We start from the raw sequence: 16,535 nt of genomic DNA, 5'->3' as shown, positions 1-16,535 counted from the left end.
AAAGTGTCCAGAGGGGCAATTCTTTCACACAGAGGATGATGAGTGTCTGGAACAAGCTGCCAGAGGTAGTAGTAGAGGCGGGTACAATTTTGTCTTTTAAAAAGCGTTTAGACAGTTACATGGGTAAGGTAAGTATAGAGGGATATGGGCCAAATGTGGGCAATTGGGATTAGTTTAGGGGTTTAAAAAAAAGGGCGGCGTGGACAAGTTGGGTCGAAGGGCCTGTTTCCATGCTGTAAACCTCTATGACTCTATGACTCTAAATGAAGCTCAAGATACGGATTCAGGTCAGTCTAAGGTCTTCGATTCATTGTTTATACAATTCTGGACTCAAACACAGCCCCAGATCACTGTCTACCTCATCATATTTCTACTTTATGTGTGGGTTGGAATAAGATGGAAATTCCTGCTCTTTGGGGGGAAATTCAATGTGCCACTAGCATGTGCTCATGGTATGTCAGGTTTGTTAGAAAGAATGGTGGGGAGGAGGGAAATATTCTCTGCTCCATCTGGGAGTCGGGTCCTATAGATTTGTGATATCATTCCCCAGAAATTCTGCTCTGTGGGGGGTTTCGCTACATGAGATTTTCGTTCTACTTCAGAACATTTGTTCAATGGTGCTGCAGTAAAGGCAGTGATAGGATCCTGGATTCAGGTTCTGATACTTGATCTGTTCATATGAAAATACAAACATATGAATTAGAAGCAGAAGTAGGCCATTTGCCCCCTCGAGCCTGCTTCACCACTCAATAAGATCATGGCTGATCTGATTGTGGCCTTAACTCCACATTCCCAGCTACCTCTGATGACCTTTGACTCCTTTTGTCAATCAACTATCTCTCCACCTCTAGCTTAAAAATATTCCATGACACTGCCTCTACCACTCTCTGGAGAAGACAGTTCCATAAACTCACCACCCTCTGGGAGAAAAACAATCTCCCCTCATCTCCACCTCAATTGAGAGACGTTTATTTTTAACGCTGCAGATGCTGGAATCTGAAACAAAGTCAACATTCCAGCTCTGACAAAGGGTCATCCTGACTCGAAACGTGGCTCTATTCTCTCTCCTCGGATCCTTTTAAGTTTATTTATTAGTGTCACAAGTAGACTTACATTAACAATGCGATGAAGTTACTGTGAAAATCCCCTAGTCGCCACACTCCGGGTACACTGACGGACAATTTAGCATGGCCAATGCACATAAACAGCGGGTCTTTAGGACTGTGGGAGGAAACAGGCGCACCTGGAGGAAACCCATGCAGACACGGGGAGAATGTGCAGATTCCACACAGTCAGTGACCTAAGCCGGGAATCGAATCCGGGGCCCTGGCGCTATGAGGCAGCAGTGCTAACCACTGTGCCACCATGCCACCCATTGTCAGATCTGCTGAGTTTCTCCAGCTATTTTCTGTTTTTGTCCCTTATTTTTAAACTGAGTATTGTTGTTGTGCCCTGAATAGTTTTCCCAAGCTTGGCCGATTTTCTTCCTCGAGAGCACAGGCTGGGCAAACTTTCTGTTCCGCAGTCAAATTTTCTGAATTCTTTCACTTCCCCCTGCCAAGTGTGAGAGGGGGTGATTGATTGCACTTTTCAGTTCTGTTCTTGTACATTCAGGTCACTGGTCTGGTTAGCACGGTGTTTTACTTGCTTTACGGGAACAGTAACAAAGTAGTTTGGCAGTGAAAACTCCCAGACTGGTTTCTATTTGTTTTCTGCTCATTCTCAGCAGAGACATTTGTATGTTGACTTTCCTCACAGCTGCCCTTACAAAGCACTGCTGTATGGGTCATTGTTTTGGTTAGAGATTTATACTCTTGGAAAAACTTGACTATTCCTCCACAATTCCTGGATGCTACCAGGAAATGTCTCATGTACAGGATTTTTAAAAAACCGCATTCATTCACAGTTGCTGACATCACTTAGTGAGATTGTCTATAGGTTATCTCTTAACCAATAAAGATCTGGGTCATTATTTTCATTGTTGTATATGGGATCTCCCTATTTGCAGATTGGCTGCTGTATTTCCTACATTACCACAGTGAAAACATATCAAAAGTATTTCATTGATTAGGAGGTGCTTTGGCTTTTCCTGGGTGTATATATAAATAAATATAATACAAGTCTTCTTTCAACATCTGCCATTGGCCAAGAAAAGGATTTGTCTGGCACCACCCAGTGGACAAAGCTGGGCATCATATCACCATTTGACAATAAAGATGAGATATGTTGACTATCGCTCACTGAAGGGGGCAATTATCCAACCTCGCCTCACCTGGTGCAGATCGCACCAATCCCAGAAAGTAGCATGCAGGCCTAAAAACCGGTTTCGCCCCTGGCACCAGACAGTTTGCTATCGTTCCGCTATCTTTCTAATGGCGCAAACTGGATCGCACCCAGTTGTTATGCCCTGTATAGTTTTCCCAAGGATGGATCGCACGCACCCTTTACACCCCAACCTCCAAAATTATTTAGCCACAGGATTGGTTTGCTTCTCAATTACGTACATTCTGGGACACAAATACAGAGGAAATCCAAGGCCTCAATATTCAAATCATTACAAGAGCTCAATTACCCATTTAGTCCTTGTGTACTGTCTGCCATTACTGTGTTAAATGATCAAAATGGCATTATTTAGCACTAATTCGTGGAAATTTCATGTCTGGATTTAAAAAGGAACTAAATTAGGTGCCTGGCAAAATTTAGAAGACAAATCGATCCACTTACTGTGACGAGGTTCAATACAGGAGTGAGAAGAATCAAGCTGCAGAGAGATACATTCTAACATGCTAACATTTCTTAAAGAAAATCATCATTAGAAGGAAGTGCTTTCAGATAAAAGGGCTCGTGCTTAAGTTGTGGGAGACTGTTGCTCCAAACCGCAGACTGTAAACAGCTAGACAGACAGCTGTTCCATAGTGAACGGACAGCTTCCTGAGAGTGGGTGAACTCAGCTGTCGCCATTCTGGTCCTGTCAGGATCATCTCTATGAGAAACAATGAAACTCAGCTGTTCTCCAGCAGTGATGGTCTTGCTCAAGGTATATAAGGCAATATGCCAGGGGCAGCTGTCTGGCACACGATTGCCAGACACAGCCTCCACTGTGGAAAAAATGTTTGTCGGAGATATAAGGGGTTAAGGACTTTAAACTGAGAACACCTCTGCAACCTTCCTCATAGTGAAAAGCCTGCTCATAATAATTCAGCAAAACCAATTACCATGTCCTGCCCAGTGGGCCAACTTGATCTATAGCAATATAATGTGACAGGAATCAACATTAGTTTCCTGACAGTTTGTTAAATGTTGTCAATTTACTTTCGTTCAATGCTGAAGCCCATTCAATATTTACTGCAATTTTCCTTCCGGAACATGATAACTCAGTTGAATTACTCCTTTTCATTAGAAGATCCCTGTTTGAAATAGGTCCTCTCACCATTTTTCCACTCATGCTATGATTTCTGATAATTTTGCATCACATCTGCTTGAAACTGATAACGAATTGTCAGCAAAAGGTTCAAGCCTTAATCTACGCAGCATTTGTTTTCCTATGCAAAGCACCTTGGGATATCTTTCTAAAGTCACAATATAAGTAAAAGTTGTTGTTCTTAAACTCTTACGTCACAAAGACAGGTTTTTCTGAAGAAAAAGGATTTAATCTTCCTTCCTTTCAGCGCTCCTAATGCTCTGAAGGGCCAGGTTTGGTGGCACAGTGGTCAGCACTGCTGCCTTACAGCGCCAGAGATCCGGGTTTGAATCTGGCCTCAGGTGACTGTGTGGAGTTTGCACATTCTCCCTGTGTCTGCGTGGGTTGCCTCTGGGTTCTCTGGTTTCCTCCCACACTCCAAAGACATGCAGATTAGGTGGATTAGCCATGTTAAATTGCCCCTTAGCTCATCAGTGTGAGTGTGGCTATACTTGATGTGGTATGTCCCTAAAGCTATAAGCCCCTAATGACAGAATAGCAACCTGTTCCAGGAATAATTAGCTACAGAAACAGACAAAAGTCTGATCAATGCACCGTCAGGGTGTTGGAAGTTTGAGAGAGAGAGAGAGGGAAGGCTCTGGATAACGAGGGAAGGCGTGCAAAAACGGAACGGCAATAATCATGGGGGACTTCAACCTGCATATTGAATGGCTGATTCAATTTGGAAGGGGTGGGATGGCGGAAGAGTTCTTAGAATGCTGTCGGGATAGTTACCTTGAACAGTATGTTACAGAACCGACGAGGGAACGAGTTATCTTAGATCTGGTAATGTGTAACGATGTAGGTAGAATTAAGGATGTTCTTGTGAAGGACCCTCTTGGGTCAAGTGATCACAATATGGTCGAATTTCTGGTACAAATGGAAGAGGAGAAAGTAGGGTTCCATACCAGTGTCCTCTGTTTGAACAGAGGGAAGTACGATATGATGAGGACTGAATTGGCTAAGGTGGACTGGGAGAGCAGACTGGTAGGTAGGACAGCTGAGGAACAGTGGAGGATTTTTAAGGAGATCCTTTTCAGTACTCAGCAACAATATATTCCAGTGATAAAGAAGGACTGTAAGAAAAGGGATAACCAGCCGTGCATTACGAAGGAAATTAAGGAGAGTATTAAATTAAAGACCGATGTGTACAGAGTGGCCAAAAACAGTGGAGAATCAGAAGATTGGGAAAACTTTAAGAAACAACAAAGAACGACTAAGTAAGCGATAAAGAAAAGAAAGATAGGCTATGAAGCTAGGCTAGCTCTAAATATAAAAATGATAGTAAAAGCTTTTACAAATATATAAAAAGGAATAGAGTGGCAAGAGTGAATGATGGACCCTTGGAGGACGAGAGGGGGGATTTAATAGTGGGAAATGAGGAAATGGCTGAAACTTTAAATAAGTTTTTTGTGTCGGTCTTCATGGTGGAGGACACAAATAGTTTACCGAATATTAACGATAGAGGGTTGGTAGGAGGAGAGGTACTCAATACAATTAATGTTACCAGGGAGGCAGTGGTTGGTAGACTAACGGGACTGAAGGTGGACAAGTCCCCGGGCCCGGATGGAATGCATCCCAGGGTACTGAAAGAAATGTCAGAGGTAATAGCGGATGCGTTAGTGGTTATTTATCAAAATTCGTTGGATTCTGGGGTAGTGCCGGTGGATTGGAAAACGGCTAATGTTACGCCGCTGTTTAAAAAAGGAAATAGACAAAAGGCGGGTAACTACAGGCCGGTTAGCTTAACGTCTGTAGTTGGGAAAATGCTGGAATCCATCATTAAAGAAGAAATAGCAGGCCATCTGGATAAGAATGGTTCGATTAAGCAGACGCAGCATGGATTCATGAGGGGAAAGTCGTGCTTGACGAACTTGTTGGATTTTTATGAAGATGTGACCAGTGCGGTTGACGGAGGAGAACCGGTGGATGCGGTGTTTTTGGATTTCCAAAAGGCGTTGGATAAGGTGCCTCACAAAAGGTTGCTGAAGACGATTGGGTCACACGGAGTTGGGGGTAGGGTGGATTGGGGATTGGCTATCCAACAGGAAGCAGAGAGTCGGAATAAATGGGTGCTTTTCTGGTTGGCGGATGGTAACTAGTGGCGTGCCACAGGGATCGGTACTGGGGCCTCAACTATTTACCATTTATATGGACGATCTGGAGGAGGGGACTGAGTGTAGGGTAACAAAGTTTGCAGACGACACAAAGATAAGTGGAAAAGTGAATCGTGTGGAGGGCGTAGAAGGTCTGCAGAGAGATTTGGACAGGCTGAGTGAGTGGGCGAGGATCTGGCAGATGGAGTATAACGTTGACAAATGCAAGGTTATTCACTTTGGAGGAAATAATAGCAAATTGGATTATTATCTAAATGGAAAAAAATTACAACATGCTACTGTGCAAAGGGACCTGGGGGTCCTTGTTCATGAGACGCAAAAACCCAGTCGGCAGGTGCAACAGGTGATCAAGAAGGCAAATGGGATGTTGGCCTATATCGCAAGGGGGATAGAATATAAAAGCAGAGATGTCTTGCTGCATCTGTACAGGGCATTGGTGAGACCGCAGCTGGAATATTGTGTGCAGTATTGGTCCCCTTACTTGCGAAAGGATATATTGGCCTTGGAGGGAGTGCAGAGAAGGTTCACCAGGTTGATACCAGAGATGAGGGGTGTTGATTATGAGGAGAGACTGAGCAGATTGGGTTTGTACTCCTTGGAATTTAGAAGGCTGAGGGGGATCTTATCGAGACCGATAAGATAATGAAGGGGCTGGATAGGGTAGAGGTGGAGAGATTCTTTCCACTTAGAAAGGAAGCTGGAACTAGAGGGCACAGCCTCAAAATAAAGGGGGGTCAGTTTAGGACAGAGTTGAGGAGGAACTTCTTCTCTCAGAGGGTGGTGAATCTCTGGAATTCTCTGCCCACTGAAGTGGTGGAGGCTACCTCGTTGAATATGTTTAAATCACGGATAGATGGATTCCTGATCGGTAAGGGAATTAGGGGTTATAGGGATCAGGCGGGTAAGTGGAACTGATCCACTTGAGATCAGCCATGATCTTATTGAATGGCGGGGCAGGCTCGAGGGGCTAGATGGCCTACTCTTGCTCCTATTTCTTATGTTCTTATGTTCTTATGATTACAGATGATCAAGAGGCCCAATTTTAGCCCCCAAACCAATGAGACAGGATGGCATAGGGTTAAAGTTCGAGCAGCAAGCACCTGACCTCCATAGAATCCATGGAAGCTCTACAGTGCAGAAGGAGGCCATTCGGCCCATTGAACTTAAACCGACAACAATCCCACCCAGGCCCTATCCCCATAAACCCATGTATTTACACTGATACTAAGGGCAATTTAGCATGGCTAATCCCCCTGATACTAAGGGCAATTTAGCATGGCCAATCAACCTAACCCACACATCTTTGGAGTGTGGGAGGAAACCGGAGCACCCGGAGGAAACCCATGCAGACACAGGGAGAATGTGCAAACTCCACACAGACAGTGACCTGAGGCTACAATTGAACCTGGCTCCCTGGTGCTGAAAGGCAGCAGTGCTAACCATTTACCACCATGCTGACCTCATTTAGGTCATCTTCTCCCATCATCATTTTAACAGGCACCGTTTGATCAACCAATGAGGTCTTTGTCTCAGGTAAGCCAGGAACTCAGTGACATTCAAAAATCGAGGTTCAGTGACATAATTCAGACCCTGAGAATGTTTAGTGAGCAGCTGAGTTCGAAGGTGGCTCAAGGTTTTGAATGAATTGCTGAGTTTAGATCTTTGAACTCTGATTTCTTTGTATGTCTGTTGGTTCCATTCATTCATTTGAACAGACGAGGGGACAGCACTGATAAGAGTTTTAAAATGGTTTTCTTTTACTGAACAGAACTTAAAAAGCTTAACATGACAGAAGCAAAAACAAAAAGCAAACTTGGAGGCTGGCTTCTAAGCAAGCCAGTCCCTGTACTGTACTGTACACACTGAATGGATCTCAGAAACAAACGGAAAGAACACACACTAAAATCCAAACTATATTTCAGTTCTTATCTCGTTATTGGAAATGTTTACCGTAGGCTGTCTCAGACTAGAAAAATATTCCTTGCAGCTGCTGTTACGAAAAATTTGTTTGCCTGAATTCGGTACCCTTCAGGAATGCCTTCAATTTCTAGCTAACTTTTAGTCTTTTTATTCTACAGTAGTCAAGTTAGCAGAGTAGTTGCATCGGCAGAAATATCTTAAAATGAAGTCTTTGCATAGACTGAAACAAACAGGGCTAAATATACACAAGATCTCTCAATGCCCATAACGTGACACTGTTACATTTCATTGAACTGATCAACTACCACATTTGTTACAAAGCCTTCAGATTAAACAACTTTTAACATGCTCAACATCGAGAAAGAATTTCTTCTCATTTCCACTGAGATATTACAAAGCTGAAATGCAGTAAAGTTGGGCACCAAAGAAATGTTCTTAATTTCTGCTAATCTCTGAACAAACTAATATTTCCATTTTTTAAAATTTGATTGCAATTTTTCAACCTTCAGCTTTCAAGCGTAGGGATTCTGATCAGCAAAGTCCACTTATGAATGCTTATACTATTTTCCTGTTTACACTATTTTTACATAAGCGATCACTGTTTAAAATAAAATAAGTAAAAATAGTGCACTCAAGTATGTAATGCACACATTCCTAAATTAACACCAATTGGAATTTCCATCCCTGACATTTTCAAGGTGGCTAAATGCATTGATTCTAAATGTCTAGAGTGGTTCCCTCAACAGGGAAACCTCCAGTGAATATCAGAGACCCTGCCTTGTCCTGTGTGATGATGTGGAGATGCCGCAGAGGATGATGTGTGATGATGTGGAGATTGTCCTGTGTGACACAGACTAAGACACTCAGGTTTAATCTCCAGTCGCTGCTGAAATATGATTTAGGGCAGCAATGTCTACTTAATTAGCTTTGATGTTCCTGGTCTGTGTTGGAAAAACTTATTCAGGGTTCCTACCCTTGGTCATTCCCTATAGATTAAGAATGTATGCATCTATGTATATGTGTTTGTGTATTAGCGAGATTGTGCATTTGATTGTGTTTTTGTGTGTGCATGTGCATTTGTGCACGTTTATATGTGTGTGCTCTGTAAGAGCAGGTTCTACATCATCAAATAGCCATGATAAATCAGAAAAATTCATCTAGATATGTAAACACATTACTGTGTCCAGATATTTACTTGTGTTAACATCTGCATTAAAAAAAATGAATGAGTTTTCTAAAATTCTTTTTTTATTCATTTGTGGGACATGGGCATCGCTGGCTGGCCAGCATTTAGTGCCTATCCCTAGTTGTCCTTGAGAAGGTAGTAGTGAGCTGCCTTCTTGAATCGTTGCAGATCACTGCGAACGAAGAATCTAGATTTGGGAGCTGCAATGAGGTAGAATCATATGACTTCGACAGAGGTGGAGTTGGAGGCTGAAGCAGAAGGCATATCAGAAAGGTTCACATTGGGTTGGCAGGTCAACACGTGCCTCTGGGTGACCTTGCCTGAGGGAAGTGGACAACGGAAGTGACTATCCGCATAGAAGCAGTGGCTAGTCAATAATGATCAATGAAGAGCATATTTAGAGGAATGGGGCAGACACACCAGGATCTTCCTGGCACAGTGGTTAGCACTGCTGCTTCACAGCGCCAGGGACCCAGCTTCAATTTCGGCCTCAGGTCACTATCTGTGTAGAGTTTGCACTTCCTCCCCGTGTCTGTGTGGGTTTCCTCTGGGTGCTCTGGTTTCCTCCCACAGTCCAAAGCTGTGCGGGTTACATTGATTGGCCATGCTAAATAGACCCTAGTGTCAGGGGGATTAGCAGGGTAAATGGGTTATGGGAATAGGGCCTGGGTGGGATGTGGCTGGTACAGACTCAATAGGCTGAATGGCCTCCTTCTGTACTGTAGGGATTCTATGATTCTAAGAAGTACTGCCCTTCTCTCCAACGGGATTTTCATCTGTCTCTTTTACCAGGTTTATCTTCTTTGTTTTCTCCCACCTGTCACTGACTCTCTACTCTGCTCCAGCTGCTCTGCCCCCTCTTGAAGCAGCATAATAGATTCCACCCATAGGGAGCTGTCAGCACAAGTGGAGCTCTGTAATCACCATGGGTTCAGGCCCAGGGAGGGCAGGGTAAAAATGAGTTAAGTTCTGCTTGTGTTGATCCAAATGAAGAAGTGATGCTGTGTAATTATTTTCTGAATCTCATGCTATATTCAGTTCAGTCACATTGTGGATTCTACACCACAGGTTGCTGGTCGGATCACCATGGAGTGATTTTCCAAAAAATCGCATGGGAGATGTGTACAAATGTCGTGTGACAGGCAACACTGGAAATTGTGAGAAACTCAATGTGGCAGGTAAGCATATGTGTAAAATGTCCAATTTAATGGTGACATATCCAAAAATTATGGGCTAAGTCCTCTTGACGCCCCCAGCAGAGTTCCATGCTGCCTAGGAGCAAGGTTGCATCGAATGCTGCCCGTATCACCTCGCTCTCAATCTATTTCTCAGTGCTTCCAGCAGTAGATAATATTAAGACCCATAGTATTTTCCAAATATGTGCCAATTAGAGAACTACATCCTCTGAAACCCTTTCAATGATTTGGGTTCTTTTAACAGTGGACACACGGGTGCTGCTTGTTAAGTCCTGAGAACCAAGGCACTCCTGATGGTGCTAAAGGTCCTTAGTTTGTTTTTTCCTGGACCTCTGGAAATGCTCTGAGAATGTGGCCTTTCACAGGTTGGTGAGGAGGTACCATTATTTACCAAACAATTTAGCTTTGCTGTTGCTGCTTCCCATCACCCAAACTCTCAGATTAGTTACAGTTAAGCTATATCCCCAGGCAAACATTAAGTATTCCATTTCAATTTTCTGGCCCCACCTGAGGTCAACAGACCTTTCAATTGTCAGCCAAGTTGTCTGTCCTGCCCCTAACAATTTCCACGGTCAGCGGGATCGGAAGTCTTGGAGAATACATTTTTAGTTTCCATGAGACTTACAGAATTAAATAAGGAATCAGAAGAGGTACAATTTGATCATTTGTTATTCATCTTTAGTTCATTTGCAGGTGAATTACTCCATAGCCCCAGGCTATAGATCAACATTCGACTACTTTTGATGAGATATTAAAAGATATTAACATATATTTTAAACTCTAAGTTGTGGAGAGTGCAGGCCATAGAATAAAATCTAGCAAAGCATCTAAAAAGTGCTTTGATAGCACAAAAGGCACCAGAGAAGGCAATAGAATACTCAAGAGTGACAGAAACAGAAGACCCCTGAAGGAGGGAGACATTATTCAAGTATATCACAAGATTGTTGCCAACCATGTCAACGCAATGAGATCCAAGAGCCAAAGACTTTAGTGCAGAAAAAAATAAATGTTTGAATAGCTTAAAAATAGATGTTCTTGAAAATGCTGACATGGCACCAAAACTGCAAAGCAGATGGTAGTGTGAGTGAGCAGAGAGCTATGAGTGAAGGAAAGCTACCCGAGGAAACTCAAAGAAAAAAAATGTGAAAAAAGGAAATTAAACGGTTCTGCAAGAAAATGTTCACATCAGAACTGAACTGGAAGATTTGAAGCGCAAGGTTCAAGCTGAGTATATACCTCTGTAAATTCACGATCAACTGAAGACTTCAATGAACCAAGCTGTTTGAGATCTGAACAAACAAATTTCAGAGACAACACAAAGGTATCAGCAGGAGATTACCGTCAATTCCACAGTTGGTTAATCAAAGCAAGAGTTGGGAAAACACAACCAGCTGTATAGACAGACAAAACAGCAGTTGGAAAAGGCACGCAAAGAAGTTGTGACTCTGAAAGCTTCTTTGAAGAATCAGTAAAAAGGATGTTGAATATTATTTCCGAAAAATCTGCATTGGAACATCAATAGCAACGAAATGATGCACTGAAGATCAGAGTGGGTTGCAAGAGGTCAACAAGAAAATCAACACTTGAAAGAATGGTTGATTGTCCTTTAAGATCAAATACGAAAGGGATGTGCAACAATTCAGCAACATGAAGAAATGTCTTAAACTGTCCTTTACTTTAAAAGGAAGAACAACAGAAGAAACGCAAGGAGACTCCACTGAATTATAGGAAAGCTCAAGATGAAGTGAGAAACTTTGCAAAGGAAAGCAAAACCTGCTAAAGAATCTTCATTCCAACAAGAATCCCTCAGGACAAGGTTTGTTCCTCCGGAGCATTTCAAAGGTAAGCAAAATTAATTTAACATCACTCTGAACAAACTGAAGAACTAGTTGGCAGAGAAGACTCAACTATGTTCCATATTTTAGGAGGACTGAAGAGCTGAAGAAACAATTTAATTAAAATGAGGAGGCATTGAAAAGAAAAGCCATAGAACTTACCAAGCTGCAAGAGGATAATGAAGTCATGCATAGCACAATTACAGAACTAAAACAAGTTCAGACTTCCTTGGAAACAGAGTTGGCCAACCGTGAAACCAAAATGAAATACAAAGTCAAATCTGCAGCAGACAGTAAGAAAATACAGAAATGAGATCAGAAATTATAAATCCAACACTGAAGTGCAAGGAACTAGGTGAAGAGAAAACACTGGATGTCTCAGACATACGGACAACCATTGAGTTATTGAAATGACAGAAATTGTGAAATGGAACTGAAGATTCCATTTGCAAAATGTCCAAGTCCAGCAAGAACATGGCAGACACAATGGAAAAAGAAAATTTGGGTCCACTCTTGAAATGAACGGAATGCATATTTCCTTCGAAAGTCCAAAACAACAAGCAAATGTTTAACTAAGAAAAACACAACTCAAAGGAACGCATCAAAAGCATTTGTTTTTAAACAGCCAGATCTGCAAATCCAATTAAATCAGTGAACAGGAACATGGCATTTTTTCACATTTTTAATACGATAGAGTATTTTCTCCATTGGGAAAGTACTGTAATGCATGTGAAAAATTAAACAGTGCTGATCAATGTAACGGTCAACTTACCTTTGCAAGGCAGTTCCTTCTAATGAATCACTGCATCAAAGACACATCTCCATCACAGTACAGCACCTAAGAGTGAACAGGCAACTCTCAAATCTGGCAAAATTCCAATGGAATTCGAAAACCCCTCACCGACTGATGAAAATGGTGTTCGTGAGCAAATATGAACCTTTTAAAATGGAGAAGCCGGCCTCAGCGGGGATGGATGTGCCTTTTGCACATTCAACATTCCCAACCCACAAAAAGGCCAGAACAAAAATGGCACTGGGCCAGGGATGCAGAGCGAAATTGAATTTCTTGCAAAGGAAATCGGAAAATGTGGCCATTGGAGCACCGAAACACATTCCTGCATTCAGATGGAAATTTGACACAAACAGTTCTAAAATAATCAGCATAATTTTTCATTGTTAAATGTATTGTTGATAAAGGTATTTAATGTATTTGGCGATTGAAGTATGGTTCTATCAAGCATCATTTAATTAACTGAACAGAAGAGATTTGTGTTGGCTCTCAAACTGAATTATCACTTTAGTCATGCCAATTGAACTCTGCATTGAATACCTAAATCTGCTATTTCATCAGTTTTGGTTGATCTTTCAGATGTAATGAATTTTCCAAATGTGACAGACGTGAAGCAGAACATGGGTGCTGGTGCAACACTTATCAGGAATGATAAAACTGGTGGATTTTTGGTAAATATGATTTTTCAAACAAAATCTTTCCTTAAAGAGGACTACAGTTGTGGTATTGAACCCAGGAGCACTCAACTTTAAATCTTTATGCAATTTCCTCTGAGTGTGAGCACTCTTGATTAATGGTAACAAGTAGGCAAGATCACTTTTCATATACAGGTTAAAAAAAGCAGATTGAATAAAACTGTTGTAATTCAGTTAATTTCATGGTAAGTTCATAAAATGATTAGCTTTTTAAATGCTATTTGTTTCTCTGGGTATATTACTAACAATATCTTTAATTACCTTTCTATATATTGGGAAGATTTCCTTTGGGCACTATGTAGTGAAGTAGTTGACTTATTTTTGAAGCACAATTTTACTGTCTGGTTAAATAATGTACAGTAAGAAGTCTCACAACACCAGGTTAAAGTCCAACAGGTTTATTTGGTAGCAAATACCATAAGCTTTCGGAGCGCTGCCCCTTTCACTCCATCTGACGAAGGGGCAGCGCTCCGAAAGCTTATGGTATTTGCTACCAAATAAACCTGTTGGACTTTAACCTGGTGTTGTGAGACTTCTTACTGTGCTTACCCCAGTCCAACGCCGGCATCTCCACATCATGGTTAAATAATGGACAGTTTCCTGCTGTTGCTGGTTCTTAATCCAAAAGGTTGCTAATCATAAATGTTGCACACTGTCAGTCCATTTTCCTTTAAATACATTTGGAATTTGAAAGTATACTTTATGATTTAACAGTTGAGTTAATCATTTTTATTGAATAAGAAAATCTCTTCCCTTTGTTTAAGATTGATTTGTGTCCTGCACTATTCTCTTTTTGGGGTTTAGGCAGACAATCTGTTAAAACTGCTCTGCTAATGTAACCTTTAAACTTCGCAAAAAGGACCAGTTTCTTCACTCCCAAAATGGGTAGCACAATTTGGGAAATTTACAGATTCAACAGACTCACCTGATAGCAACTGTCCCATCATTCTGGATTCCATCCGAGCGGGACGGAATCAGGCATACTGCCCCATGAAGCAGATCGGAGGCAGCTGCAGTGGTGGCTCAGTGTCGAGGAGAACTGGTTAAAAGGTCCACCTCAGTTCTCTGGGAATTTGACCCCATTGTTTGCTTATATTTCAGACCCTCTAGCCCTCACCCCCATCCAGTCCCCATCTCCCCTCCATGCCAATTCTTTCTCCCCACACACCCTCACAGCCCCTTTTCGCCCACATGCTAACTCAATGCCAACTCATGCCTCCACACCCAAATGGCCCTACATACCCTTTGTGTCAATTTATGACCCCCCCCCCCCACCATTCCCATTAACCCAATACATACTCTGTACAGAACCAATAAACCCTATAGTAAAACTGGCATGTGTTAAACTGTTTAAAAAACACCCCTTCACAATGTTCAGAAAAAAAACTGTTGCCACTTTCATCTGATCCGAAGGTTTGTAAAGCTTGAAAAAAATGAAGAACGGCAATCAATTAGAAGCTTCTGGAATACAAAAATCAGACAAAAGTTGCCAAGCTGATTGTTAAATTGCAGTAACTTGTTCATTTGTTCTTGCATTCATCCAGTCCTGGGGAATGATTTTGTTCTTGTATTGTCACATATCTACCAGGAATCTCTTCAGTTAAATGCTGAGGGAATTCCTTAAGGAAATGAACCTCAGAATTTTCTCAAACTTCACTTTAAATAATATTATTACTTAATTATTTTAAGCTGGCAAATTACTTTATATATTTTACAATATTGCTATCAATAGAACTCATTTATTTTGCTTCTTTTCAGACATGTGCTCCATTGTGGGCACAGAAGTGTGGCGAGCAGTATTTCCCAAGAGGATTGTGTGCTGATATGGATTCAAACTTCCAATTATCAAATATCTTTTCACCAGTTGTTAACAGTAAGCTTTTTCATTGCAGATGTTGTGGACATAATATTAGAAAATGTCAGACAATCAAACAAGAACATTGCTACCTTCTCAGAGCTTTTCAAGACGCACTTTTTCACAATTTCCCCCAGAGAGACCTCGATGCTTCCATATCCCTCCCTCATTCTCCTTTTCGAACTTTCACTCGGGCGAGTTTATGAGTCAGTCTCAATGTAATGGTGGACTTTTCTTTTCAGCTTCCATATACTCCTCTTTTCCATTTTATCACCTCTGCCCGGGTCATCAATGTAAGAAGTCTCACAACACCAGGTTAAAGTCCAACAGGTTTATTTGGTAGCAAATACCATAAGCTTTCGGAGCACTGCTCCTTCGTCAGATGGAGTGGAAATGTGCTCTCAAACAGTGCAAACAGACAAAATCAAGTTGCAGAATACTGATTAGAATGCGAATCCTACAGCCAGCCAGGTCTTAAAGGTACAGACAATGTGGGTGGAGGGAACATTAAACACAGGTTAAAGAGATGTGTGTTGTCTCCAGACAGAACAGCTAGTGAGATTCTGCAAGTCCAGGAGGCAAGCTGTGGGGGTTACTGATAATGTGACATAAATCCAACATCCCGGTTTAGGCCGTCCTCATGTGTGCGGAAGTTGGCGATCAGTTTCTGCTCAGCGACTCTGCGCTGTCGTGTGTTGTGAAGGCCGCCTTGGAGAACGCTTACTTGAAGATCCAAGGCTGAATGCCCGTGACTGCTGAAGTGCTCCCCCACAGGAAGAGAACAGTCTTGCCTGGTGATTGTCGAGCGGTGTTCATTCATCCGTTGTTGTAGCGTCTGCATGGTTTCCCCAATGTACTATGCCTCAGGACATCCTTTCCTGCAGCGTATCAGGTAGACAGTTGGCCGAGTTGCAAGAGTAGGTACCATGTACCTGGTAGACGGTGTTCTCACGTGAGATGATGGCATCCGTGTCGATGATCCTGCACGTCTTGCAGAGGTTGCTGTGGCAGGGTTGTGTGGTGTCGTGGTCACTGTTCTCCTGAAGGCTGGGTAGTTTGCTGCGGACAGTGGTCTGTTTGAGGTTGCGTGGTTGTTTGAAGGCAAGAAGTGGGGGTGTGGGGATGGCCTTGGCGAGATGTTCGTCTTCATCAATGACATGTTGAAGGCTCCGGAGGAGATGCCGTAGCATCCGGAAGGCCGCTGCCCTCGACTTGACATGTATGCCCAAGCCATCAGGAGGTACATCAACACGAAATTCATCAGCCGCACTCACAAGACAGCCCCGAACATCACCCAAGCACAAGGCAACGCCATCCCCGCTCTCGAGACCAACCGCAACATTGTTATCAAACCAGCAGACAAAGGAGGGGCCATCGTCATACTGAACAGAACGGATTACTGCAAAGAAGTGTACCGACAACTGAACAACGAGGAACACTACAGACAGTTACCCACAGATCCGACCAAAGAACACACCCGT

General features: G+C 42.4%; 1 protein-coding gene across 1 annotated transcript in view; it reads left to right on the top strand.

Moving 5' to 3' along the window:
* Positions 1-16,535, top strand: part of itga2.2 (integrin, alpha 2 (CD49B, alpha 2 subunit of VLA-2 receptor), tandem duplicate 2) — a 154,095-nt gene that overhangs the window by 60,604 nt on the left and 76,956 nt on the right. The window contains exons 3-5 of the mRNA XM_078219451.1: positions 9,752-9,861; positions 13,084-13,175; positions 14,958-15,072. Coding sequence (XP_078075577.1) covers positions 9,752-9,861; positions 13,084-13,175; positions 14,958-15,072 — 317 coding nt within the window. The remainder of the gene's footprint in view (positions 1-9,751; positions 9,862-13,083; positions 13,176-14,957; positions 15,073-16,535) is intronic.

Source organism: Mustelus asterias, chromosome 1 (genome assembly GCF_964213995.1).
Source record: "Mustelus asterias chromosome 1, sMusAst1.hap1.1, whole genome shotgun sequence".
In the NCBI taxonomy this organism is placed as follows: Eukaryota; Metazoa; Chordata; class Chondrichthyes; order Carcharhiniformes; family Triakidae; genus Mustelus; species Mustelus asterias.
This window is presented reverse-complemented; position numbering and strand designations above follow the sequence as displayed.